Genomic DNA, 23844 nt, shown 5'->3' with positions numbered 1-23844 from the left:
GAGAGAAGGTCGATTCCCTCAGAGACTCCGGATAAAGTGGGGGTTCCAAAGGTAGGGGTTTCAAGAGGTTATAAAGGAAGAAGTTAGGGGCGCCTGGGTGGCTCACTCGGTTAAACGTCTGCCTTCGGCTCAGGTCATGATCCCAGGGTCCTGGGATCGAGTCCCGGGTTGGGCTCCCTGCTCAGTGGGGAGTCTGCTTCTTCCTCTGCCTCTCCCCCTGCTTGTACCCTCTCTCTGTCTCAAAAATAAATAAAATATTTAAAAAAAAAAAAGGAGGGGGTAGAATTTGGGGCCTAAAAAGAAGAAAACTAGAAAGCTGCTTTACTAGAAACTACAAAGCAGCTCAGTGTTGCACCATATGGGAATGGCAGAGGCGGAGCCTAGGAAGTAAACCTGGACTGAGGTCAGAATGCGGAAACTGAAGTTTCTCTCAACCCTTCAGGCTTTCTCAGGTTACAGGTATGGCCTACCTTACTGTATATGCATAACAAATGGTGCCTTTTAAGTCTAGTCATTCTATCTAAGGTGGTAAGGTAAAGGCTTTTGTATGCTGAAACCCAACATATACGATGAGTTCAGAGGAAATGAAAGCTAGCCGAAGCCTGGTCGAGAGACTCGGGTTCAGTGTGGGGCCAACCAGGACTGCCGTGTGATGAGGAGAGAGGCCCCATTTGACTGTGGCCTGGGAGTGTCAAGGTAAAATGATGATGGCGGCAGCTAGCATTTCCGAGTCACTCTCTATGTTGCTTTAAGAGCCGTCTGTGAATTAGCCATTTGTTTGCTTACATGGTTTAGAATTTCACTCTTGGCCCCTTTGGTTTCTTACCCGGCCATGACCAGTACAGACTTTACAGCTCTCATGCCAAAGTCGTAGTGATCCTGCTGAGAGAGCTGTTCACTGCAAAGCTTATACATCTGGGTCATTTTTCTCGCTAATATTTTACTGGATTCAAATCCTTCCGAATATAGAATTACCTAGAATGGAAAAGTACAATGCAATGCTTCTTATATTGTATTGACAGCGATATATTAGCATAATACCAATGTATGCAAAATCTACGTTAGGCATTATACCTCTCCGAGTTGTTATATCATTTAACAAAGAAATATGAAGATTGCAAGGAAAAGGGTTTTCTGTGTGACAAGAAGGTGGAAGGTGGGATATTACACAGGGATGCTTGAGCAGTGATTCTGCTTTCTTTCTGTAGATGAAGATGTGGCCTTGGTGACATTGGGTTCAAGGAACAGTAGGGCCCCTGTTTGAAAATGTTCGCATCGTGGAGGTTGGATGGTGTTACAAGGCCTGCGTACAGAGCTAAGACTTGAGTTTCTCCGATCTGGTGGGAACGCCACCCTGTGGACAGAATCAGTGATAGCTGGGTGCTCCCTTTAGGCTCCCTGAGTATCAAGGGAAGCTACACAGGTTTGCAGCCTTCCTCTGCCCTAGGAGGCTACCTTGCTTCTGATAAGTTTCTGCATTCTTGGTTCAATAAATTGGATGACGACAGTGGAGGTGAGTGTGGACCCTTTCTTCAATCCATAACCTACTCAAATCACTGCAGTTGGCCTCAGAATCCGGATATGAAATGATGTAGACAATTAAATTCATTGATTCATTCCAGTTTTATGGGCCTACTCTATTCCAGATACCATTCTGGGCATTGGGGATATAGCAGTTACACACACACATGCATACACACCAAAACATTCTAGGTGATAACAGTCCTAGCTACATGAAGAGCAAACAATAATGTGTAACTTTTGCCAGGGTGCAATCATAAAGGAAACTTTCTACCTCCATAGAATCAAATGGTAAATAAAACATGCTTAAATTTTTTCTGCTTTATAGTGCGAAGCTCACCTCTGCAATCAAAGCGTAATTCGGAACCATCATTGCAAAGGGTCTAAACAGGGCTTTCAAATTATCCGGCAATTCGGTTCTGCCTGCGTATCCAGGATTCATTGTGATAAAAGCTGCACAAGTCATGACCAACTTTATTTCCCGCCCCTCAAACATGAATCTAGACAGCTGTTTAAAGGAAAGAGAGAGTATAAGCTAACACTTCTCTAGACATTTGGAAATTCTTTCACATAAACACCACTTGAGTACAAAACTTGTGTATAGAACATTCAAGCAAAGACTACCAGCCCAGTGAATCCTGCTATTGGACGACAGGGAATGTTTCTCTCCTGATTCTGTACTACCCACTCCCAATCTCTTCTGGGCTCAGTATTTCCTGCTTTTTTGCTTCTCTGCTCCTGCTTTGCCCAAACTGTCTCTGCCTTTCTGGCCCAGCCCTGTAATATTTTAGGCCTCAACCTCTTTTGCTGAGACTCCTCAATTTAAGTTAGATTTAATGGCCCTGAAACCTTCTCCATCCCTACTTTCTGGTATTCCCTAAGAAATTCTAATGGGATCTGAGTCCTTGGGTGTTGGAGGCCCCACTCTTACTCTTGGCACTACCCCTTCACTTTCATTCAAGGGCAAACACCTGTTGAGCATCTGTTGCAGATGAGGCATAGGGTTAGGTGTGGAGGTGGAGAGCTGAGAGAGACTCACTCGGGCTCCCCCCACAAGAAGCTCCCGGGCCTACAGTGTGGAGTCAGATATAGAACCTGTGGTTGAGCAGTACAACAGATGCTCCATGGGAGGTGTGTGCAAAGTCCACGGGAGGAGCAGGGAAGCCTGTTGGCCCTGAAGAATGAAGAAGGGCCTTTCATGTGGATAAGCAGGGAGAGCTATCTGGTCAAAGACAGCAGTGCATGTTCAGGAAATGACCAGATATTCACTTTGCTAAAGGGTAACGTTCCAAGAGGAAAGCATAGCTAGGCTGAGGCCTGAGCATCAAGAGTCTTGCATGCTGGGCTAAGGAATTTGGATTTTGTCCTGTGGGTGGGGGGAAGCAGAGAAGAATTTTGGGCAGAGTGATAGGATCAAAGGTGGCAGTAGAGAGGCTGGACAAACTATAGAGGGGGACCAGTAAGGAACTGTTATTGAACAAAGATAAGATCCAGAATTATGGAGTTACTATTAGGGATGAGAGGCATCTAGCAGATACAATTAAATGGACTTGATGATGGCTTAGATTCTGGGGTTGATGGTAATTGGAGGGGGCGGAATCCAAGATGAATGCCAGGTTTCTAGCTGGGCCATGGGAGGAAGGCACTATTAACAGACACAAAAAATACAGGGAAGACCAGGAGATGTGTCATAGCCCGGAGGAGAAAATGCTGGGCAGTACAATGGAGACCAGTCCTGCAGCCACTAAATGGCTGTTTGTGCTATTTTTCATCTATTCCAGGGGATCGATTCCACTCTAACTATCTCAGATGTCTTCCTCCTTTCCTTTTACCTCACGTTGCTGCCCTCCAGTTGGCAATGCTTCTGTCCTGCCTCCATTCTCGTTGGTCCTTCCCTCTTACTCCCCATGCTCTGCTCTCAGCTATATGCTCAGCAAGGTAATAGTGACTTATGAGTAATGCTGTATCTGGAGGTCCCTGCATTTAATACAGGCCTCCTCTGAGGATGTGGGAAGCAAGAGAGTGTGTAGTTGAAGGAGCTCAGACTTTGGGGTCACATAGATTTAGGTGAATATCTTGGTTTGTGGTGTCCCCAGAAATATTTTTAAATTTCTTTGAATCCTTTTCATCTGTAACCTTGGGAAAATGCCTTCTACTTCATGTAGCTTTAGTGTGAAAATGAAATAAATGAAAAGTACAATGCCTTGTACAATTTAGTGACTCACTAAAGTCCAATTTCTGCTTTCTTTTTACTTGTTCTGTAATTTGCTTTTTTGCAGAGGTGATAATCAAAACATTTAACAACTCTTTATCAGGGCACCTTCCGGTGAGAATGGCCTCCATCCCTAGAGCTACAGCTAGGTCCAGAGCCCCCCTGCTACACCAGAATGAACCCTCATGGCTGGATCTAGCAAAGATCTGGTGCTTTTTAGGAAGGGGACAAGATAGTGGTTGGGGACCCTCTAGGGACTCAGGGCAGCGAGTATTTAAATATTAAACAACTGGCAAGCCTGTTTTGGTTTGTATTGGCTGAGAGCCTTGGGTTCTGCAGGGTTCCTCTCTCATTTTTCTGCCAGCACTAGGCTGAGCCTGGGGGCCACGATGAAGGCAGTGGAGTCCAGAAGAGGTACAGGGGAGAAACGTAACAGAGAAGTAAATGTCAAAGGCAAGAACAAGAAGAGGAAAATAGGAGGTGGAGGGGACAGGGACAGGCTGTGGGTGGACGCGTGTGTGCATGCGTGTGTGCGTGCATGGGTGTTGGGGGTGGGAAGAACAGAGCTCCTGGAAAGCAGGGACTGAGTCTCACCATCTGTGTATCCCCAGGTCCCCACACAGCGTGTGACATATAGTTGTTTCTGTGTTGCCTGGATGAGGAATTAATTCACTCAACTACGTCTTATTGCTGTAGTACTCACCAATTACACTGGAAATATGGGTAGACATGCTAAAGTTAGCATCGTTCTTCCTAAAGTGCAACAGACTTCAGAAATGCTACCTCCATGGACAATTGCCCACACTTTACCTTTGCGGCTTTGGCATTCCTAATGGTAATGAGTTGCTGTGCTATGACCGACAAAACTTCTATGTCAATTCGATTAAATTCATCAAAGCAGCACCAGGCCCCTGACTGTGCCAGACCGCTGAAGAAGCGCCCCATCATCTGAAATCAAAATAATGCCATTCGACTTTGTGCTTTATGTTTACGTTATGTTTATGCTTAGTTTTATGTGAATACTGGGCTGTGTTAGAAGTTAGTGCCTTTATATAAGAGGTCCAGAGTTTCTTCCTCTGTAGGTCTGCTGTGGGGCCTGATAATTTGCATTTCTCACAAGTTGCCAGGTGACGATAATGCTGGTCCAGAGTTAACACTTTGAGAACCACTGCTCTAGAACTTGGCTTTTCAAAGTGCACCAGTGAGAGTTGACATCACCCAGGGGATCTGAGAAATGCAAAATTTCAGGCCTTCCCCTAGATCTCCAGAATCAGGATATGCACTATAATGAGATCTTCAGGTGATTCACAAGCAAAGTAAAGGTGACAAAACACTGCTTTAGAAGAAGAAAGCTGAAAAGAAATTGAAACCCATTAATCCTGATGCTTAGAATGTGTTCCTTTATTGTTTTTTTTTTAAGTTTTTATTTAAATGCCAATTAGTTAACAGTGTGATATTAGTTTCAGGTGTACAATTTAGCGATTCAACAATCCCATCCATCACCCTGTGCTCATCACAAGTGCCCTCCTTCATCCCCATCACCTATTTCACCCATCACCCCACCCATCTCCCCTCTGGTAACCATGAGTTTGTTCTCTACAGTTAAGAGTCTGTTTCTTGGTTTGCCTCTCTCTCTTTTTTTTTTTTCCCCCTTTGCTCATTTGTTTTGTTTCTTAAATCCCACATATGAGTGAAATCATATGGTATTTGTCTTGGAATGTGTTCCTTTGAATGGCAGTGTTCATGACGTATGTATTGATCCTTCTCTATGAGCCTGATCATTCCATTAAATTCCATTATGAGTCATCCTTGATATTGTAAGTGCTATATAATGGGTCTACATTTTTAAATTCAACCCCCAGACAAAGCAAAGAAGGCATAATTATAGTTCTAGAATAGTGCAACTTCATAAACCTTGACATGATAAGACAAAATTATATAAACTAATGAAAATCAGAAAGTGAAGTTGGAACAGAAAGTTGGAGGGTTATATCTAATAAAATCTTGATTTTATAAGTTGGCAGATAATGTTCAAAACTGATATATACAAATACCATAATAGACACAAATTTTTATAGATAATAGCAATCACCAGAAGAAGTAAAAACAAACAAATACAATCAGAAACTTGGTCTCTGGAGAGTAGAACTGGGTGATGTGAATAGAGAGAAAATCTGTTATTTTTAACTTTGGATCTTTCTATACAGTTTGAATTTTTTCACATGTATATATTTCTTTAATTTAATTATTTTTTAAAGATGTATTTATTTATTTTAGAGAGAGAGAGAGAGCACGAGCAGAAGGAGCAGAGGCAGAGGGAGAAAGAATCCCAAGCAGACTTCATGCTAAGCGCAGAGCCTGATGTGGGGCTCAATCTCACAACCCTGAGATCATAACCTGAGATCATGACCTGAGCTGAAACCATGAGTCTGACGCTTAATTGACTGTATCACCCAGGTGCCCTGATATTTCTTTAATTTTAAAAGGTTAGTGTAATAAATCCTTATGGAACAAGGTAGAGTATAAATAAGAATAAATAAATACTTAAATTTCTTATCATTGAATATAATTGGCACTTCAGGGATCATCAAACTACACACCACAGCTATATCTGGCCTGACACCTGTTTTGTGAATAGAATTTTAATGGAACACAGCCATGCTCGTTCATGATATATTACATTTACATATGGTACGTGGCTGCTTTCATGCCACAACAGCAGAAAGAATGACAAGTTGCAAGCCTAAAATATTTACCACTTGGGCTTTTCCAGAAAGCTTGCTGACTCCTGCTCTAGAGTCTAAGATAACTGAATCATATGTATGCATCCTGTGGCTTGAAGTGTCACACAGTACACACTTGTACCTTTGGGAGTGCACAGTTCCCGGGAATGATTGAGCCTAAGCGATGACTACCTAATCATTAGAAGATGGATTCAGGTGTATAAATTCAAATTTTGAGTTGAGAAGATCGAAAACAACCAAAATTATTATGGCCAAGATAAAAAAAATCATCACTATCATAAAACTTGATGTATCTCTGCTGAGATAATGAGGTCACTTCATAGCAGTGGGAGCAGATCCCCATAAAGGTGGGATGTTAGGGAGTATGAATTCTCCCCTGGATTGCTGACAGCAGTTTCCCAGACTCTTTCTTGTGTGTACCAGAGGCCACCTCTGCACCTGTGCTGAAGGGAGAGAGGTCACCTTTCCTGATTCACCCTTGCTGAGATTTTCTAGTCTCTCGTTCCTCTCTTGTTCTGCTCCTGTGAAACAACTTTCTGCCTGTGCTGCACTTTCACTATTTTTTTTTTAAAGATTTTACTTATATATTTGACAGAGAGACACAGCGAGAGAGGGAACACAGGCAGGGGGATGGGGGAGGGAGAAGCAGGCTTCCCGCCGAGCAGGGAGCCCGACGTGGGGCTTGATCCCAGGGCCCTGGGATCATGACCTGAGCTGAAGGCAGATGATTAATGACTGAGCCAGCCAGGCACCCCAACTATTTTTTGCTTATTAATAAAAAGACATTCCCAGCAACATCTTTTTTTCCCTAAATTTTAAAAAAAGGATCAGGGTTTTTAAAGAACATGTCCTATGAAACACTAATTTCTGAAGATGCTTCTGAAAAGTAAGTATGATTTACTCTGTAAAAATGAATGAATTACAGTTTACTTGGACAATTTAAATGATTATATTCTAAATTCAGACATTATACAGGCATTCATGTAACTTTCAGAAAAATGAGACTATCAGCTCTGTGTGTTAGTGGCCAAAAGGCACCCCTGGTCAAATATATTCCAGATTTGCTGAATTAAATAAAGGTAAATAGATTTCCTAACTGTGGGACTTCAGAAAGTGTTTCATATGCTACTTTGTGCTATGAAAACCTGGAAGGGGAATAAGGTGTGACCAAAAACTTTGAGAACTACTGTACTGAAAAATCTTACCATGCATTCTCACCTCCTACATATTTCATTTTTAATACACAACTCTCTGAATTGCTCATCTCTTCCTGTAAGCTTATTCCTTGTTCCTAGATTTCCCTGCTATTATATCTTGTATCTCATCTCATTTTTTTCTATTTAGTGACATGAAAAGACTTTTAATTTTGCCACCATTTAGTAGATCCCTCAATGGCCTTGATTCTTATCTGGACCACTCAACCCACCTTGTGTTGACTCTTCTCCCTTGCTCTATTTATCCCACTTTGACCATCCCTTGTCTTATTAGTATCCCCCTTGCTTGCCATCACCCTTTCTCTCCTTTTTTCGTCATGCCATGTTGCAAGTGAGAAAGCCCATAAAGCACTTAATGGTAGTGTTCAGATGCTGGCACGTACCTTGTAGTCCAAACCATCGGAGCAGTTGAAGACCACACATTGGATGGCAAGAGCTTTAGCTAGGTCTTTGGTTGTCTCTGTCTTCCCAGTACCTGCAGGACCAGCCGGCGCGCCTCCCAGGTCGAGCTGCAAAGCTCCCATGAGGCAAAGGTAGCAGCGATCCTGAAGAAATGCAGAAATTGTCATTATTGAAGGGAACTGACTCAAGTCATAAATTTATAAGTCTCTTCCTTTCTACAGGAGGAGGGTCATTATTTTCTATGAAAGGTTTTATAGCAATTGAGATATACTCAAAGATCCAGGCACATGAGTAATGATGCACATCTCTGCTTCACAAAGATGTATTCATGGCAAATCCTTTGAAGAGTTAAGGTTGGATGGAACTTTTCGAGACTATTTTTTAAAGATTTTAGTTATCCATTTTAGGGAGAGAGAGAGAGCACGGGTGGGGCAGGGGGAAGAGGGAGTGGGAGAAGCAGACTTCCCTACTGAGCAGGGAGCCCGACGTGGGGCTCGATGCCAGGACCCTGGGGGTCATGATCTGAGCTGAAGGCAGATGCTTAACCGACTGAGTCATCCAGGCGCCCCTTTTCAAGACTATTTTAAGAAAGCATTTGTATCACGATTAACCTAATTCATCACTAACTTACCGTGAGAGGAGTAATAACTAGTCTTGGGCATGCACCCAAATACTCGTAGCCATAAATGTACTGAGAGAGCGCCATCCTAGCCACACAATTATCCACATCTACATCCCAATAATAGCGCAGTTGTCTCTGCCAGTCAAAGGAATTGACTTCCTCTACCTGTATAAGTGGTAACAATGATACATATATTAGATGCACTAATTTCAGGAAGAAATATATGATTTTACTTAAATAAAAGTTACCTTGGCTTGAACAAGTTCAGTGACTATGTCTCTTGCATGTACATCAATAGTAATTAAGGCAGTTATGATGTTTCTCTGTAATTTTGGAAGACTGCCTCGAACTATCACTGCCAGGGCATTTAATCTCTACAAATCAAAAGAAAATTTGTCATAATGAATTTTCAAAAATCAGCTTACATATCTATATTTTTTACCATCTTTTTCTATTTTTTACTATTAAATTTGCAGCAGACATTTGCCAAAACTAATTAAAAAAAATTTTTTTTTTAGATTTTATTTATTTATTTGAGAGAGAGAGACAGAGATAGTGAGAGAGAGCACAAGTGGGGAGGAGAGGGAGAAGCAGGCTCCCCACAGAGCAAGGAGCCCGATGCGGGACTTGATCCCAGGACCCGGAGATCATGACCTGAGCCGAAGGCAGCTGCTTGACTGAATGAGCCACTCAGGCGCCCCTGTGACCTAAAATTCTATGAAGTCCTCAAGAGATGGTGTTCTTGCATCTCAAGAAAGTTGTTTCTTCCCTTTTCTGTTTCAAAGGTAATTTAAAAAAAAAATGCAAACTTGCCTGGAAGTAGAATTAAATTTGTAGTTAAAGATTGGGCATAGCTGTAAAATGGCATTCCTGAACTATAGCTTAAAAGTTCTTGTAGAATGGTATTTGGATTCAGTTATTTATTGTGTTATTGCTGGCTGCCTGAGGATTCTCTAGAATGGTAGAAAAGCACATCTTAAGCCTAAGAATAGAAATGGCACAAATCCTGGGGTTTTCCAGGATTTGAATAAGCTTCTGTGAGAGATATCCAAGACCTACTAAATACAAAGTCTCCTTAAATGTTGCAAACCATTATAATTCTGAGATTTTCCTCTTCAAATGGTCTTTTCCTCCTATTTTTATAAGCATTCTTATAAATGTTACACAAATATCAAGGTAGTGTTCCTAAGAAAACCTGAACATAAATGGTTTTCGTAAGAACCCCAAAGCTTTGTAAGGCAGGTCAGAGCATTAAAATTTCTGAAGTATGTGACTTGCATTAGCCAAATCAAAAAAATCTCCTGAGACCATCCTGCACAGCATTATGTTCACTGTCACCCGGTTAAACATCTCACCTCAAAGTTTACTTTCTCAAAATCTTCCAGGGCCTCTACGTGGTTACCATCTTCTCTTTCCAGACACTCAGTCAAATCACGGCACCACATTATTTGAGAAATGGTCAGGATCACCTGCATGGAAGCATGGTCCTTAAGTATGGGATGCATCTCACCAGCAATGGACTCAGAGGTGGACATTTAAGGAGTGTGTTACTTGAGAAGGGTGGCCAGCAGTCACCCAGTCTGTCCTTGGTTTCCCCTGATAGTCGGCGATGGCAGCTTTGCTCAGGCGACGCAGAGAAGTGAACATGGCTTCCTCCACTTTACCAAGCCATTCCTCCACGTTGCCCCGGGCTTTCAGGCCTTTTCCCAAGCTAACCTAGCGGACAATCAGAGCAATGATAACATGTTCAGTGTGGCACTTGCCAGCCACACATCCTCTGTACTTCTATAACAGAACCCTGACACACTGAAGCCTAACCACAAATACTAGAAACTTCTATTGATGTCCCACTCTACATCTCTCTTTACCTCCTTTTTTTTTTTTTTTTTAACTGCTTCCCTTTGGAGCCAAATCCCTGAAAAAAGGAGTATATGTGTCTACATGAATTCCTTCACTTTCTTTTCCTACTTACTGCCATTTGATTTTTGGCCCCAACTGTTCCTCTAAACTTGTTAAGGTCATTAAGGTTACCAATGTTCTTTCAGTTGTCAAGTCCAGTTGATACTTTTTAGTCCTACACATATTTATTTCTTGGACTTCTAGTGACCTGACTGCCCTGCTTGTCTGGGTCTCTTAGTTCTTCTACCTTCCCTTTAACTTTCATGTTTTCCCTGGATCCTAGCCGTGGTCCTCCCCTTTCTCTTCTTCTGCACTAGTGATGAGCAAATTCTTTTGCAAGAGGGTCAATTCAGGACAAGTAAAATGTTTATAGGTTCCTGCCACTTCCGTGGATACATCTCCTGCTCTAACTGGACTGAAATCCTTGGCATTTCCCCGCACATTTCCTCTGTATGAAATGCTTTCCCTCTCATGTCTCTGCTCCATCTTCTTTGGCTGTGTGTGTGTGTGTGTGTGTGTGAGAGAGAGAGAGAGAGAGAGAGAAAGAGAGAGAAAGGGGGGAGAGGGGAGAGAGAGAGGGAGGGAGGGAGAGATTTCTCTCTGTGAAGTCCTGTGGTTCTCCACAATTTGCTAATGCATTCACTCCCTTGGTGTTTACTGTATGCCAGGCATTGTCCAGTGTCCTGGATACACCACAGCAAACAATGACAACTAACACTTTCATAGCACCCACTGGGTACAGTTCTAAGTAATTTACATAGAATTATTTGTAAATTATATATATATATACACACACACATTTCAAATACTATTTGAAAATCCTCAGCATCTCATTAATCAGGCACTATTACTATTCTTCATTTTATAGATGAGGTTAAAGGATGGGACTTGAATCCAGGTGGCCGGGCAGGAGACTCAGAGCTCTTAACCAGCTCACTCGTCTGCCTCTTGTGGAGAGTTGAGTAAGGCTGGGCTCCAGTTATCTCCACTCTGTTCCCAAGAACAAAGCACACACCTCTGTTACTGCACTTACTGTGGTACTTTTCAATCATTTGTTTGACTGTATCTCCACTAGAGCTCTTTGCAGGCAAGAATTTCATCTTTGTTATCCTTGAAACTGCTGAGCCCACAGAGTACGATGCGGTAGCACTTGATGAATGCTTAGAGTGACAGACAGTAAATTTCTACCCTCAACCCTAGAAGGACAACAAAGCTTCCCTATAAAGAATCATGAACAAAAACACCTCACCCGTTCTCCTTCTGGTGATAGCATCGCTAAAATATCGTTAGTGTAAATCTTTTCTGGCTCTCCTTCCACACCAGGAATTTTTCCTTCAGTAGGAGGCATGAGAGCAAATTCAAGCTTTGAAATGGAGTCAAAGCATTTCCTTAAGTGTGGCTGCACAGCTTGGGGATTTCGTGTCTGGGCCAGAATCTCCAGAAGTTCATCATTTGACAAGAAGTAAAATCTGGATTAAAGAAAATACTTAAAATATAACTTCAAAGTGAAGGAAAGCCTTATGTAGACATGAAAAATAAATCCCTTAGCCATATCTCTTTCCCAATCACTGATTTCCTGAACTTCCAACCTACCGGCCCTGGGTTTCTGGGGAGACCACGTGTCTCTACAATTGTTATGGAGACTAGTGTGGATGCATCTCAGACATCCAGAATTAGTGCCTGATACATAAAAGATAGATATTTTTCAAAAAATTATAAAAAATGCTAGCTCTTGCTATGACATTGATTTGCTCTAGAGTGAAGATATATTATTTGTTTTCCCTAGAATCTAGCCTTAGTACTTTACACCCCCCTGCTTTCAATACCTAATGTGTTGGGTAGATGGATGGGCGGTTACAGGAGCTTTATTTGGTTCTGTGAATATCCACATGTGGCCCATGCCAATGTGATCCTGCATGGGATTTTCTTAGATCTTGCCCACCAGGGCCATTTAGAGCCATGAAGACACCATAGGTAAAGAACTGGAGAAGGGGCATACCTGGATGCTCAGGGATAAAGGCCTGGCCAGAGAAGACATTTCACTTCTGGAGTGAAGGAGGCTACCTATGAGAGATCCCTTGGTTTTGGAGGGAATGAATGGTAAAGAGCCCATGGCAGGCCCCACGTGGAAGAGAGGGGGCCAGATATGCATCAGCCTAGTCAGGCTGCTCTGCTGCCTTGCCTCTCTTCCCCTTGCCCCAAACCTGGAGACCTCAGAAACCTCATAGGGAGAGGGGAGGGTTGATCACCACATAGCCTCATCATCACTAAAGCCTTTAGACCTGCAACAATCTTGGGCAGGGAAGGGGGAAGTTTTCACTTTGAAAGAAGTTCAGAGTTTGATTATTAAAGATCATTTATTGGGTTGAGGTGACAAGAGGTTTTTGTTTGTTTGTATTATTATTTGAGAATGACCAGAAAATTCATGAGGTCTGCTCAAGATTTGGTCCAGGGGCAGGGAAAAACCTGCCCCCAGCAGGGAATGCAAAGGCAGTTATTAGTTAGAAATAAAGATGCTTTTGGTTGGACTCTATCAGTCCTGCTACTTTTACCATCCAGTAATAATTAATTTGTGCCCATGCCTCTTTTTCAGCTAACAAAACAGGGGGATAACTATAAAGATTGGACCATGAGCTCTGTGAGAGCAGGAATAGTACTGTATTCGTCTTGTGTCCCCAGGAACTAACTTGGTCTGCAGCTCACAGTATGTCTTCATGAAGGCCTGCAGGGTGAAATCAACACCACATAGAGCCTCCTGACATAACACAGTAGCAGAACTAGTAGAACAAATAAAAGCGGATGCTTTTCAGTGGTCAATATTATCACCGGTAAATTTGTTTCCAGTTTTCTTTAAGTATCAAAAGTAGTATATAGATTTTCTCTGGCTTTGGGAGACTCAACTTGGGAACCACTCAATTAAGAGTGAAACAGACAAAAGGCACATTCCAAACCTCAAACTCTTTCATCTTTATCCATGTTGCCTGAAGGATGTTTTAGTAAGATTTGTGTATATTCTTTAAAGCCTGACCACTTCTGTTAAAACTCAACCAAATCTGGATCTTGGATTTCTCGTGGACACACATACCCTGTTCTGGTCGCCAGCAACAACCCCTCTCAACCAAGTAACCCAATAAGCACCTACCCCTGGCTGCCACAGTGCTTGTCCAAGGACAGACCTTAATGGCCATTTCCTTAACAACTAACAGGAAAATACCAGGGAAGATGAAACATTTTGCCAATGTCCTCTGTGTTACAGTACAGTGTGCCCTAAGGAATGAAGTTGGGAACTTTGGCCACCATCAAATAGTTTATCCTGGTTTTAAAAAAACTGTATTATAATGTTTATTTACATGACTATCCACCTGTTAACCATGAGCCCCATTAGGGCAGGAATCCAGCCTTTTCTTCTTTGTATCTTTAGCACTGAGCATAACATTTGGTATGTTTTTGGAATAAAGAGATGAGTAAAAATTTCATTTGGAGTTTGTGAAATGATCTCTTGGACAACTTCTCCAGTGACACTCTTAGGCCACTGATTAGTGCAAAGAAACCTGCTCAGGCAACAGAGGGTCCTCTGACTTTTCGCATGCACCTCTATGGACGCATGCACAGGCAGGCACACACATGTGCACCCAACAGTGAAACAATGCTGAGACCTAGAATCCCTCCAGCACCTCGGGTACCTACCCACTTAATCCTCCACCAAATATTGTACCTTTATCCTTGAGCCTTACACTCCCCAATCAAGATATCAGCTGGATTGATTCACCAATTATCGTATCTTTCTTGTTTCATTCTGGTTCCCTGATGTTTTGAGGTTACAGTTTGTTTTTAAGTATATCCTTTTAAATTAATGGATAGTCTTCACTACTAAAAATATTGTAGGTTGCTTTATAAACTTACCTTGGAAAGATAACTCTTTTTGATTCTAAATATGCCTCCAGACACTTTTGAATTTGGTCAAGTAATGCATTATTATTTTGAAAAGTCTCCAGAAGTCCTGTTTATTGGGGGGGGGAGAGGTGTTGGTAAAATTGTGTTAAAATAAATAGAAAATACCATTTTAAGTGGAAGTAAAATATGATATTAACATTCTTTAAAGCTTTGGTTTTATTTGATAAAAAATGGTCGAAAAAATTTAAATTGCAGGAGGTGGGCTAACAATGTTAACTATTACTTTTAATAACATTATCTAATGGTAATTTTAATATTTACCACAGACAAACAAGTATTCAATCTGAAACAATTTTTAGCTGGCACCCCCAACTGCTGGGAGTGCATGAACCAAAGCCAAACCCAAGTACAGACCGTTGTGCATGCTAAGTACATTCTCACCTCTGGTCTTCACCTTTGTTCTTCTCTCTGCTTTTCATACCTCCCTCAGATTTGCATGTGTCTCACTTCCTCTTTCCTGCCGCTTTTTGCTCGAAAGCCACTCACTCTACCAAAAAAGCCCTCCACCACACACACACACACACACACACACACACACACACACACGACAGCCCCCAGCTGTTCTCTAGCCCCTTATGCTGCTGAATTTTCCTTCATAGCTTTATCATCACCAAATGACATTTATAGGTCCACACTTCTTTATCTGAAATCCCTAGGACCAGACGTATTTTGGAATCATATATATTTTTTTAATTTCAAAAGTTATGTAACAAGTCTGTGGCAGCACTCTGTGATCACACCCGTTAACATTATTGCAGCAAAAGGTTTGAATATGCATGTGGTAGGCAGAATAAAGGGTGCTCAGAGATGTCCGTGTCCTATTCCCCAGAACCTGAGAATACGTTAGTGTATACGGAAAAAGGAAGTTGGGAGATGTGACCAATGATCATGGGATGGGGAGATTATCTTGGATCATCTAGTGGGCCCAATGTAATCGGAGGGGTCCTTCGAGGAGGGAGGCAGGAGGGTCAGAGGCAGAGAGGAGATGTTAGGACAGAAGCAGAGGCTGGAGTGATTCAACTGCTGGCTAGGAGTCAAAAAATGTGGGTGACCTTCAGAGCCCCAAAGCTTAAAAGTTTTTAATTCTATCACACCATATAGTTTTTCCTTTCTGTGTCTGTTTTTATGTAAGCGTCTTTGGGCAAAGGGCATAGCCCAGCAGGCTGCCTCTGCTTGACAGGGAAGCTGTCTAGAGCTATTCACCAGAAAAAGTCATATGTTGCAGAACAACACGCAAGCTTGCTGAGGCTTTGATAAAGTTCAATAACCATGTATGTGCACACACCAATGCTTTGATTCCATCTCCTTAGAAACAGAACTTATTAAAACACATTTCAGTCTTGAGATTAGAATTATAATTTGTGGTAATATTTTTAAATGTTTTTAATGAATTAATGAAAAATAAGATGTGGAAATTTTTATGGTTATAAGTCTGTGAGAGCTTTAGCAGAATGGGTCAACTGAATGTGAATATATATCTTGTAGTCAAATTCTGACATGCAAGCCTCACTGAGACTCTGTGGCAGAATCCCCAAATTATAAAAGCAGCAAAAAGAATCAGATTCTTGGGGCACCTGGGTGGCTCAGTCGTTAAGCGTCTGCCTTTGGCTCAGGTTGTGATCCCAGAGTCCTGGGATTGAGCCCGGCATCAGGTTCCCTGCTCAGTGGAGAGCCTGCTTCTCCCTCTCCCACTCCCCCTGCTTGTGTTCCCTCTCTCACTGTGTCTCTCTCTGTCAAATAAATAAATAAAATCTTAAAAAAAAAAAAGAATCAGATTCTTGGGTGCCAAAACTATGAACTAAGCTGACAGGTAATAATAACAGTGATAATAATTAACAACAACAACAACAACAGTGTTCAATTCACATTGTTCAGCAAGAGTGTCGATGTGCCACAAATATTCCTGGTCATCAATGCTGACAAGAATCAAGGATTGACTGTACCCCATATTGCCAGAATCTTATAGGTGCTAAACATTTTAGATGGTTGTAAAGCCTTTTTATTTATTTTTTTTAAAGATTTTATTTATTTATTTGACAGAGAGAGAGAGAGAGACACAGCGAGAGAGGGAACACAAGCAGGGGGAGCAGGAGAGGGAGAAGCAGGCTTCCCGTGGAGCAGGGAGCCTGACGCGGGGCTCGATCCCAGGACCCCGGGATCATGACCTGAGCCAAAGGCAGACACTTAACGACTGAGCCACCCAGGCGCCCCTTTTTATTTGTTTTTAAAATTTTGTTTTATACCTGGTTGAGTAGCTGCTCGAAGAGCGTTAGGCAACCGGTTCACCTTCCTCATGATTTCTTTCCATGACTTATCCACTTGCAGGAACATCTTAGCCTCGGCAGGCAATTGCCTCTGAATATCTGGAGCATTAAAAATACTTTCTAGGTAGAGCCAGTTTCTCTGGCAGTTCAGCCACTCTTCCTAGGAGAAAAATATGGGCATTATCAAATTTTTCATCCCAAATCAAAAACACAGTTACATTAAAAATAATTACATGGGGACTCATTATATCTTTTTCATTTGGGGGACTTCTCACAGGTTCTTTGAGATGAAACCTCCTTACAAGGTCCAAGACTCACTACAGCCTAATTTCAACCCATGCTCTACTAGGTAGAGTTATAATGAATCTACTGTGTGGTAACTAGAATGGACCCAGAGAAAGAGGATTAAAATGCCCAGAGGAGACAGTCTAAGGGGAGGCAAGATACTTAAAGAACTCTGAAGGTTGGGAAGTGTTTAGTGACTATTTCCAAATACAGAAAGGGTTGTCCAAAAAAAAAAAAAAGGTTTTTTGAGTTTTTCCTTTTTTTGGCCTCAGTTATATCTATATTCTTTCCTCTCTTTTTAAAAAAGAAATATGATTCATTTTCTTCAATCAAAAAAGTAAAATCAGAACACACGGCAAGTACAGAGGACTGGAGGAAGAAGAAAATCACCCACTGCCTCTGTCACTGTTCATCGAAGAAACCAGAAATGCGGTGTCGGGACCTAGTTCTCGCTGTCCTCTGTGCCTCCCACCAGTGCATGTGTCGGCCCAACATCTGTGAGTTTCTCACTTCTCACTCTGGATTCGGGGGTTATGCCTGAGGCCTAGTGTCACAACCACTCCCTGATTTATCTCAGGTCTCTTACTTTCCAGACAGTTAATTCTTTGGAGAGTCCCCACTAGTCGGCACTTTATGGAAGGGCCCTCTATGAAAACATTACTTTGCTCTGTAGTCCCTCCCTTCATAGGGCTCAGCCATCAGTACAGGAAGCCAGACAGGGGTCAGATTATAAGGTGTTCATCAAAGAGGGTGGATTCCTGAAAATGAGCTCTATGAAACAAAGTTGGAACGAATGATCTTTTCCTACTTAGTGCCTTTATTATTTCACAGATAACATTTCATATTAGAATATTTAGAAACCTAAACGTAATTAAATCAAGCTAAACATCTGAAGTCTAAGAAAGAGATTGGATGGGAACAAAGTAAGATCAGTGTAAGTGGATTCTTTATTCTACCATGGGATAACTTGAGGTAGAATAAAATAAAAAGGAAAGGTGTACCACAAGGAAGGGTACCAAGGAGACTTTAAGCAAGTGTGTGTTTTTCTAGTAAATACGAGGTTGTTGTGGCATTGTCAGAGGCTGTCTAAAAGCTGCGAAGGCCTGAAGCTTAGAAGCCCGGATATTCCCTGCCTGAGCTTAATGCTGTTGCATTAAGGTTTAAGCCAGTTAGTAAGTTACCAAAGCTGTCTGCCATTTTGGGATGGAAACTGGTTGAGGAGGGAAAGTCTTTCACTGGAGTGTATTCATAGGCAGATTGTTCTTAGAGGTGCTAATTCTTCTAATTGACAAGAAGGCCCTTTCTTTTCCAATTATGAAGTTATAAATATCAACTGGCCGAGGTACTTAGGGAGGGGAAGAGGGTGGTACGGAGGGAATGAGAGTAGCTCATATGAGACAAGGGCTCATATTCTTAGGGTGAAAAACCCTTGGAGCTTCTCTGTTTTTTGAACTTTGAATTCTGAAACCATTGGTGGCAGGGTTCAGTCACTGACAACACAAGTTCATTGAATCATTTCAAGGGCTGAATGATTTCAAAAGCCCTCATCTCAGGAGAAGATTCAGTTTTCATACTGGGGCAGTGATCACTTTAAAACACAGAACAAAAATAATTTTTTTTAATCTTAAGAATTAACGAATACTCAAAATGCTATCTTGAATCATGATACCCATCAGTACTTCCCATCATCTAGACCTGCATCTAGAACTCCACTATAAAATCTTTTCAGGCATGTTTTAGGTTTCTGTGAAAACTTTGTTTAAATGTGAACTTCATACCACACTGTCAGCTTTGTCTCAATAAAACTATAGATTTATAAATAAACACAAAATGTGGGCAGCATCTAGGAGCTGAGGATGATAGCCAGCAAGAAACTGAAGCCCTTAGTCCCAGAGTTGTGAGGAAATTATTTCTGCCAACAACCTGAGTGAGCTTGGAAGTGGATCCTCCTTGAGTTGAACCTCTGATGAAAACCAAGTCCTGGCCCACAACTTGATTGAACCTTTGTGAGACCCTAAGTAGGAGACTCAGTTAAGCCATATCTGAACTCCTGACCCACAGAAACTGTGATATGTATAATAAATATAGACCGTTTCATACCACCGAGTTTGTGGTATTTTGTTTCATGGCAATAATAACTAACTCAAGAGACATGGCATAATCATATAAAGAAGAACCTAGCATATTTGCATTTTCTTTACGTTCTGAATATAATAAAATGTCAACAATTAAATCTTACCTAAACTACATCATATTTAAATGATTGGAGAAATGATTTCTAAAGCACCATGGCTCTCCAATTCTCTGAGTGCATGAAATTGCCCTCACTCACCAGTGTTTGATTAAATAAGGCAAGTTGTTTCTGCCAGTCATCCACTCGAGTTTTCAAGGGACCAACATAACGTGATGAGGCAATGGTTGCGATGTTGATGGTGCTGTCATCAAGAAGGACCTTTAAAGAAAGAAGAAGGAAATATGCAGCATTATGAGTTTGTGCTCTCAAGGATAATTACAGATGTTTAATCTCGAGAGGCCACTTAAAAGCCAACTTTTTAAATAAATAGCTTAGTCTCACCTACTGTTTCCTACCCATCCTTTTCCCTTCAATGGCTCACAACCCACTCTGACGTTCTCTCAAATGTCACCAAGAGACTTTTGATTGCCAAATCTTGGCTATTTCTGTAATTATTAATGGCACATGTTTTTTGTTTGGTTCTATACTCTTCTCTCTCCCCCGACTTTTAGGTATCTGGTACCTTCTTTACACCATTTGGTCATCTAAGCTTTTATTTCTCAAAGGATTCAAAACTTGCAAAATTAAAAAGTTTTAAATTAAAATTAAAATTATCTTCTCTATCTAATGAAACATCACTTTATCTCAATTATCTTGCAGAAGAGGGAAACTGAACTCATTCATATCAAGCTTAGAAGGACTATAAACAGTTTTCTCTCTACCTCCTTCCCCTACTTTTCCCCTTACACTACAGCAACCCTTACAGAACATGTGCATTCTGTAAAAAATGTGTCTGTTAATCTAAAGGATTTTAATTGCCCTATTTAAATTATAAATTTTTTGAGAGCAGAAGCCCCATCACCTAGCATCACTTGGCCTCCTACTACCGGACTTCATCTTGGGTTTACTCTTTCATCTACTGCCCAGAGTGACATCTGGTCTTGCTCTTCCAACCTATACCTGGCAAAGCCATCTCATCGTTAGTTCTGGTGTGGGTACACCCAAATGTGCCAGGGCTTTGCTTTTTAAATTAGGCCATAAGACACAGATCCTTTTGCTAAACAAATGTGTCTTTGATTTTTTTTTAATTTAATTTAATTTTATTTATTTATTTGACAGAGAGAGACACAGCGAGAGAGGGAACACAAGCAGGGGGAGTGGGAGAGAGAGAGAAGCAGGCTTCCCGCGGAGCAGGGAGCCCGATGCGGGGCTCGATCCCAGGACCCTGGGATCACGACCTGAGCCGAAGGCAGACGCTTAATGACTGAGCCACCCAGGTGCCCCGTGTCTTTGAATTTTAAATCACTAAGAATATTCCAAACACATGGATTAGATTTATTTTCTTTTATTGTTCATAGAGTATAGCCATCTACTCCTAATCTCAAAAAATTCAAGTGAACTTAGTTTCCTAGTATGCTATAAACTTGAAATGCTCATTCATGTTTCTTTGCCTCATTGAAATGGTTTGAAATGCCCTTCATTCTCATCTATGTCTGTCAAACACCATTTATTCTTTAAGGTCCCGCATGTCTTGGCTGGTCTAGGAAGGATTCTGTGATCACTTCAGCCATAAATTATCTCTTATTTTTCTAAACTCTTCCACTGTTAACTAAAAGATTATAATTCATATATATGCTACTTTTATTGCTTTGCTAAATATTTCATGTACAAGCATTCCTGTCAATTATACATATTCATATTTTGCCTTTCCAATTAGATTTTTTCTTAGTAACTCTCATATTTCATTCCTTCATCATAATCTCCCATAGAAGATTCAGGAGTAGGTCTGACCAATCTTTACCATGGTTTTTTTCTTTTTTTTTTTTTTAAGATTTTATTTATTTGGCAGAGAGAGACACAGCGAGAGAGGGAACACAAGCAGGGGGAGTGGGAGAGGGAGAAGCAGGCTTCCCACCGAGCAAGGAGCCTGATGTGGGGCTCCATCCCAGGACGCTGGGATCATGACCTGAGCTGAAGGCAGACGCTTAATGACTGAGCCTCCCAGGCACCCCACCATGGGTTTTCAATAACCCAGTTACCCTACCTGTATGTCATCTGTGCCGCCCAGAATAAACACATCTTTGGAGTCACGGTGAGGGAGAATGACGAATTCGGTTGTTTTCCAAGAATCCTCCACCTTAGAAATAATTCACATTTTAGGATACTTAAATTCATTTCTGTTTAGGTACTCAATAAATGCATGTAGAATAAAATAAGTGAAAACTCCATAATCATCCCATTTTCCTCTTTACTGCCTTTAAAATTCTTAAAATCCTCTTCTTGGTTAAAGGATACAGATATGCTAAATTTTATTGATGAAGATTAACACATATGAATAACTTGTGGTATGTTAATGTCTACCCCTTACCACTTTATGCTTTAAATGTAAGGAAAATATTTCTTTTTACACAGGTGATTTGTAGGTATGTGTGTATTTTTAGGGTAAGGAGGTAAGTAGCTTAAGTAGAGGTAAGTAGCTTAAGTAGCTTCAGTGTCTTTTGTAGCATTTCACAGTTACTTTTTTCTGGTAGTTTGAAAGATGATGTATTTTGGTACAAAAGATCTTCCTTGGAATATGTTTTTTTTATATAAGCATGGAAATATCAAACTTTGTTGTCATCAAAATGGGCTATAAGCTAAGTAGAGAGAGGATACTGATCAAAGTGCTACTGATAATAATAATGATAATAAATGTAAGGAAATAACAGAAGGATGAATGATAATGAGAGAGTGAGAGCTGCAATGCTGAAAAACCCATCTAGATGAATCAAAAGTTGGTGATCTTCACGCTAAATATGAAAACCTACATTCCTTGATCTTCAGAACATATTTTTCAGATTTACCTTTTTAAGAATTGTTTCTAAGGCAGCTTCTCCAGAAGCCTGCCCAGAAATGTCCTGGATTTCTTGGCCAAAATCAAAAACACGCAACTCAGAGAGCTTCTGCAAGGTTAATGGAATTTCAAGGTCCACTAGGGAGGCATCAACTGTTTGTTCAATAGCTGCCCAATGTCTTGCCTTCAAAGTTGGGTTCCTCAAGTCAATGATAACTGGAAGCTGGAAAGCAAACACTCTCAAAGGCACCATGCTTTTTATCTTTTTTTTGACTATAGATATAGGAGTTTGTTTGTTTATTTCTTTTTTTTTTTCAGTTAACATATAGTGTATTATTAGTTTCAGTGGTAGAATTTAGTGATTCGTCACTTGCATATACCACCCAGTGCTCATTATGTCAAGTGCCCTCCTTAATGCTCATCACCCAATTACCCCATCCCCCCACCCACTTCCCCTACCTTAAAAACATAGCCCAAGGCTTCTGGTTTCAATTTAGGAATGTGGAGAACTGGAAAGAATACAACTTGTGCTCTTACAAAAGAAAATTCTGGACAAACTGAAAATTAATGACTTCTATTGAGCCCATCAGAAAATTGAGGTTGCAGGGCAACCAACTAACTCAAAATTTGGTGAGAGACTGGTATCTGTAGATTTCTCCACAGCAAAAAAACAGGACCTGAGAATTTGCTTACCTAGGACAGATGCCTTGGGTTGCCACTTAAGCTAGCAAGAAGATTCAGCTAAATTTTAAAAATAAATTGCTAACGAGTGAGCGTAGAGTAGCATGAGAGTGTGAAGTCCCTGGGGGCTACAAATACAAAGATGTTCACAGGGAAGATTGGGGAGAATCCTAAGAAAGTCTACCTTATGGTGTTGCCTGGGGGGAGGAACACAGCAGCCACTATTTTAACTCTAATCAACCCATTTCTCCTAGTTTCCCTATGGGACAAATGACTTAATGTCAGGGAAATGAGCAACAAACACTGTCATTTTAAGGCATTGTGATAACCCACTGTAGATTTCTGTATATACTGGGAGAAACAGAATTGGAAAAATAAAAGCTCTACTCATGGGGGGAGGGAAAGAAATACATTCTAGGCTCATTACTACAGCTGGAGGAGGGGTAGGAATACCCGTGAAGGTCAACAGTCTGAGAACAAGGGACACAGTGCCTTACTAAGATAGAGGCTTAATCAGAACACCAATGGAATGCCCCTCCTCACCTCTCCCACTGGGCTAACAAATACTGAATAAAAATAACAGTGGAATACAGACTGATTAGTTGCAAGAGACAGATTCTCTCTGGGGACAATACATAGAGAGGACCCAAGGTCAGGGAGAAACAAAAATTGAAAAAATAATCTTTGGCAAATGAGCCCAACCATAAACACGAGATATCAAAAGAACAATTTGAAGGCTGTAGTATATTGAGGGTAACCATAGCAACATCAAACCTCAAATCTAGCCCAATTCCTTACTAGATTTAACATAACATGCCACACAAAAAGTCAAGTAGGAGGAAAGGCATGCTCATCTCCAGGCATAAAAATTATTTACTTCAGGGATGCCTGGGTGGCTCAGATGGTTAAGCCTCTGCCTTCGGCTCAGGTCATGATCCCAGGGTCCTGGGATCGAGCCCTGCATCGGGCTCCCTGCTCTG

General features: G+C 41.2%; 1 protein-coding gene across 1 annotated transcript in view; it reads right to left on the bottom strand.

Moving 5' to 3' along the window:
- DNAH6 (dynein axonemal heavy chain 6) overlaps positions 1 to 23844 on the bottom strand; it is a 173458-nt gene that overhangs the window by 108003 nt on the left and 41611 nt on the right. Inside the window, exons 9-23 of the mRNA XM_081797290.1 lie at positions 23049 to 23061; positions 22194 to 22406; positions 21395 to 21487; positions 19450 to 19569; positions 16812 to 16992; positions 14518 to 14614; positions 11864 to 12083; positions 10267 to 10431; positions 10071 to 10184; positions 8964 to 9089; positions 8725 to 8880; positions 8075 to 8236; positions 4544 to 4681; positions 1862 to 2029; positions 827 to 975 (exon numbers count right to left, since the gene is read on the bottom strand). Of these exons, the coding sequence (XP_081653416.1) occupies positions 827 to 975; positions 1862 to 2029; positions 4544 to 4681; positions 8075 to 8236; positions 8725 to 8880; positions 8964 to 9089; positions 10071 to 10184; positions 10267 to 10431; positions 11864 to 12083; positions 14518 to 14614; positions 16812 to 16992; positions 19450 to 19569; positions 21395 to 21487; positions 22194 to 22406; positions 23049 to 23061 (2115 nt within the window). The remainder of the gene's footprint in view (positions 1 to 826; positions 976 to 1861; positions 2030 to 4543; positions 4682 to 8074; positions 8237 to 8724; positions 8881 to 8963; positions 9090 to 10070; positions 10185 to 10266; positions 10432 to 11863; positions 12084 to 14517; positions 14615 to 16811; positions 16993 to 19449; positions 19570 to 21394; positions 21488 to 22193; positions 22407 to 23048; positions 23062 to 23844) is intronic.

The sequence above is a fragment of the Leptonychotes weddellii genome, chromosome 10, assembly GCF_054177405.1.
Source record: "Leptonychotes weddellii isolate Sample4059 chromosome 10, ASM5417740v2, whole genome shotgun sequence".
Classification (NCBI taxonomy): domain Eukaryota; kingdom Metazoa; phylum Chordata; class Mammalia; order Carnivora; family Phocidae; genus Leptonychotes; species Leptonychotes weddellii.
The sequence above is the reverse complement of the archived record's forward strand: the minus strand, read 5'-3'. Positions and strand labels throughout refer to the sequence as shown.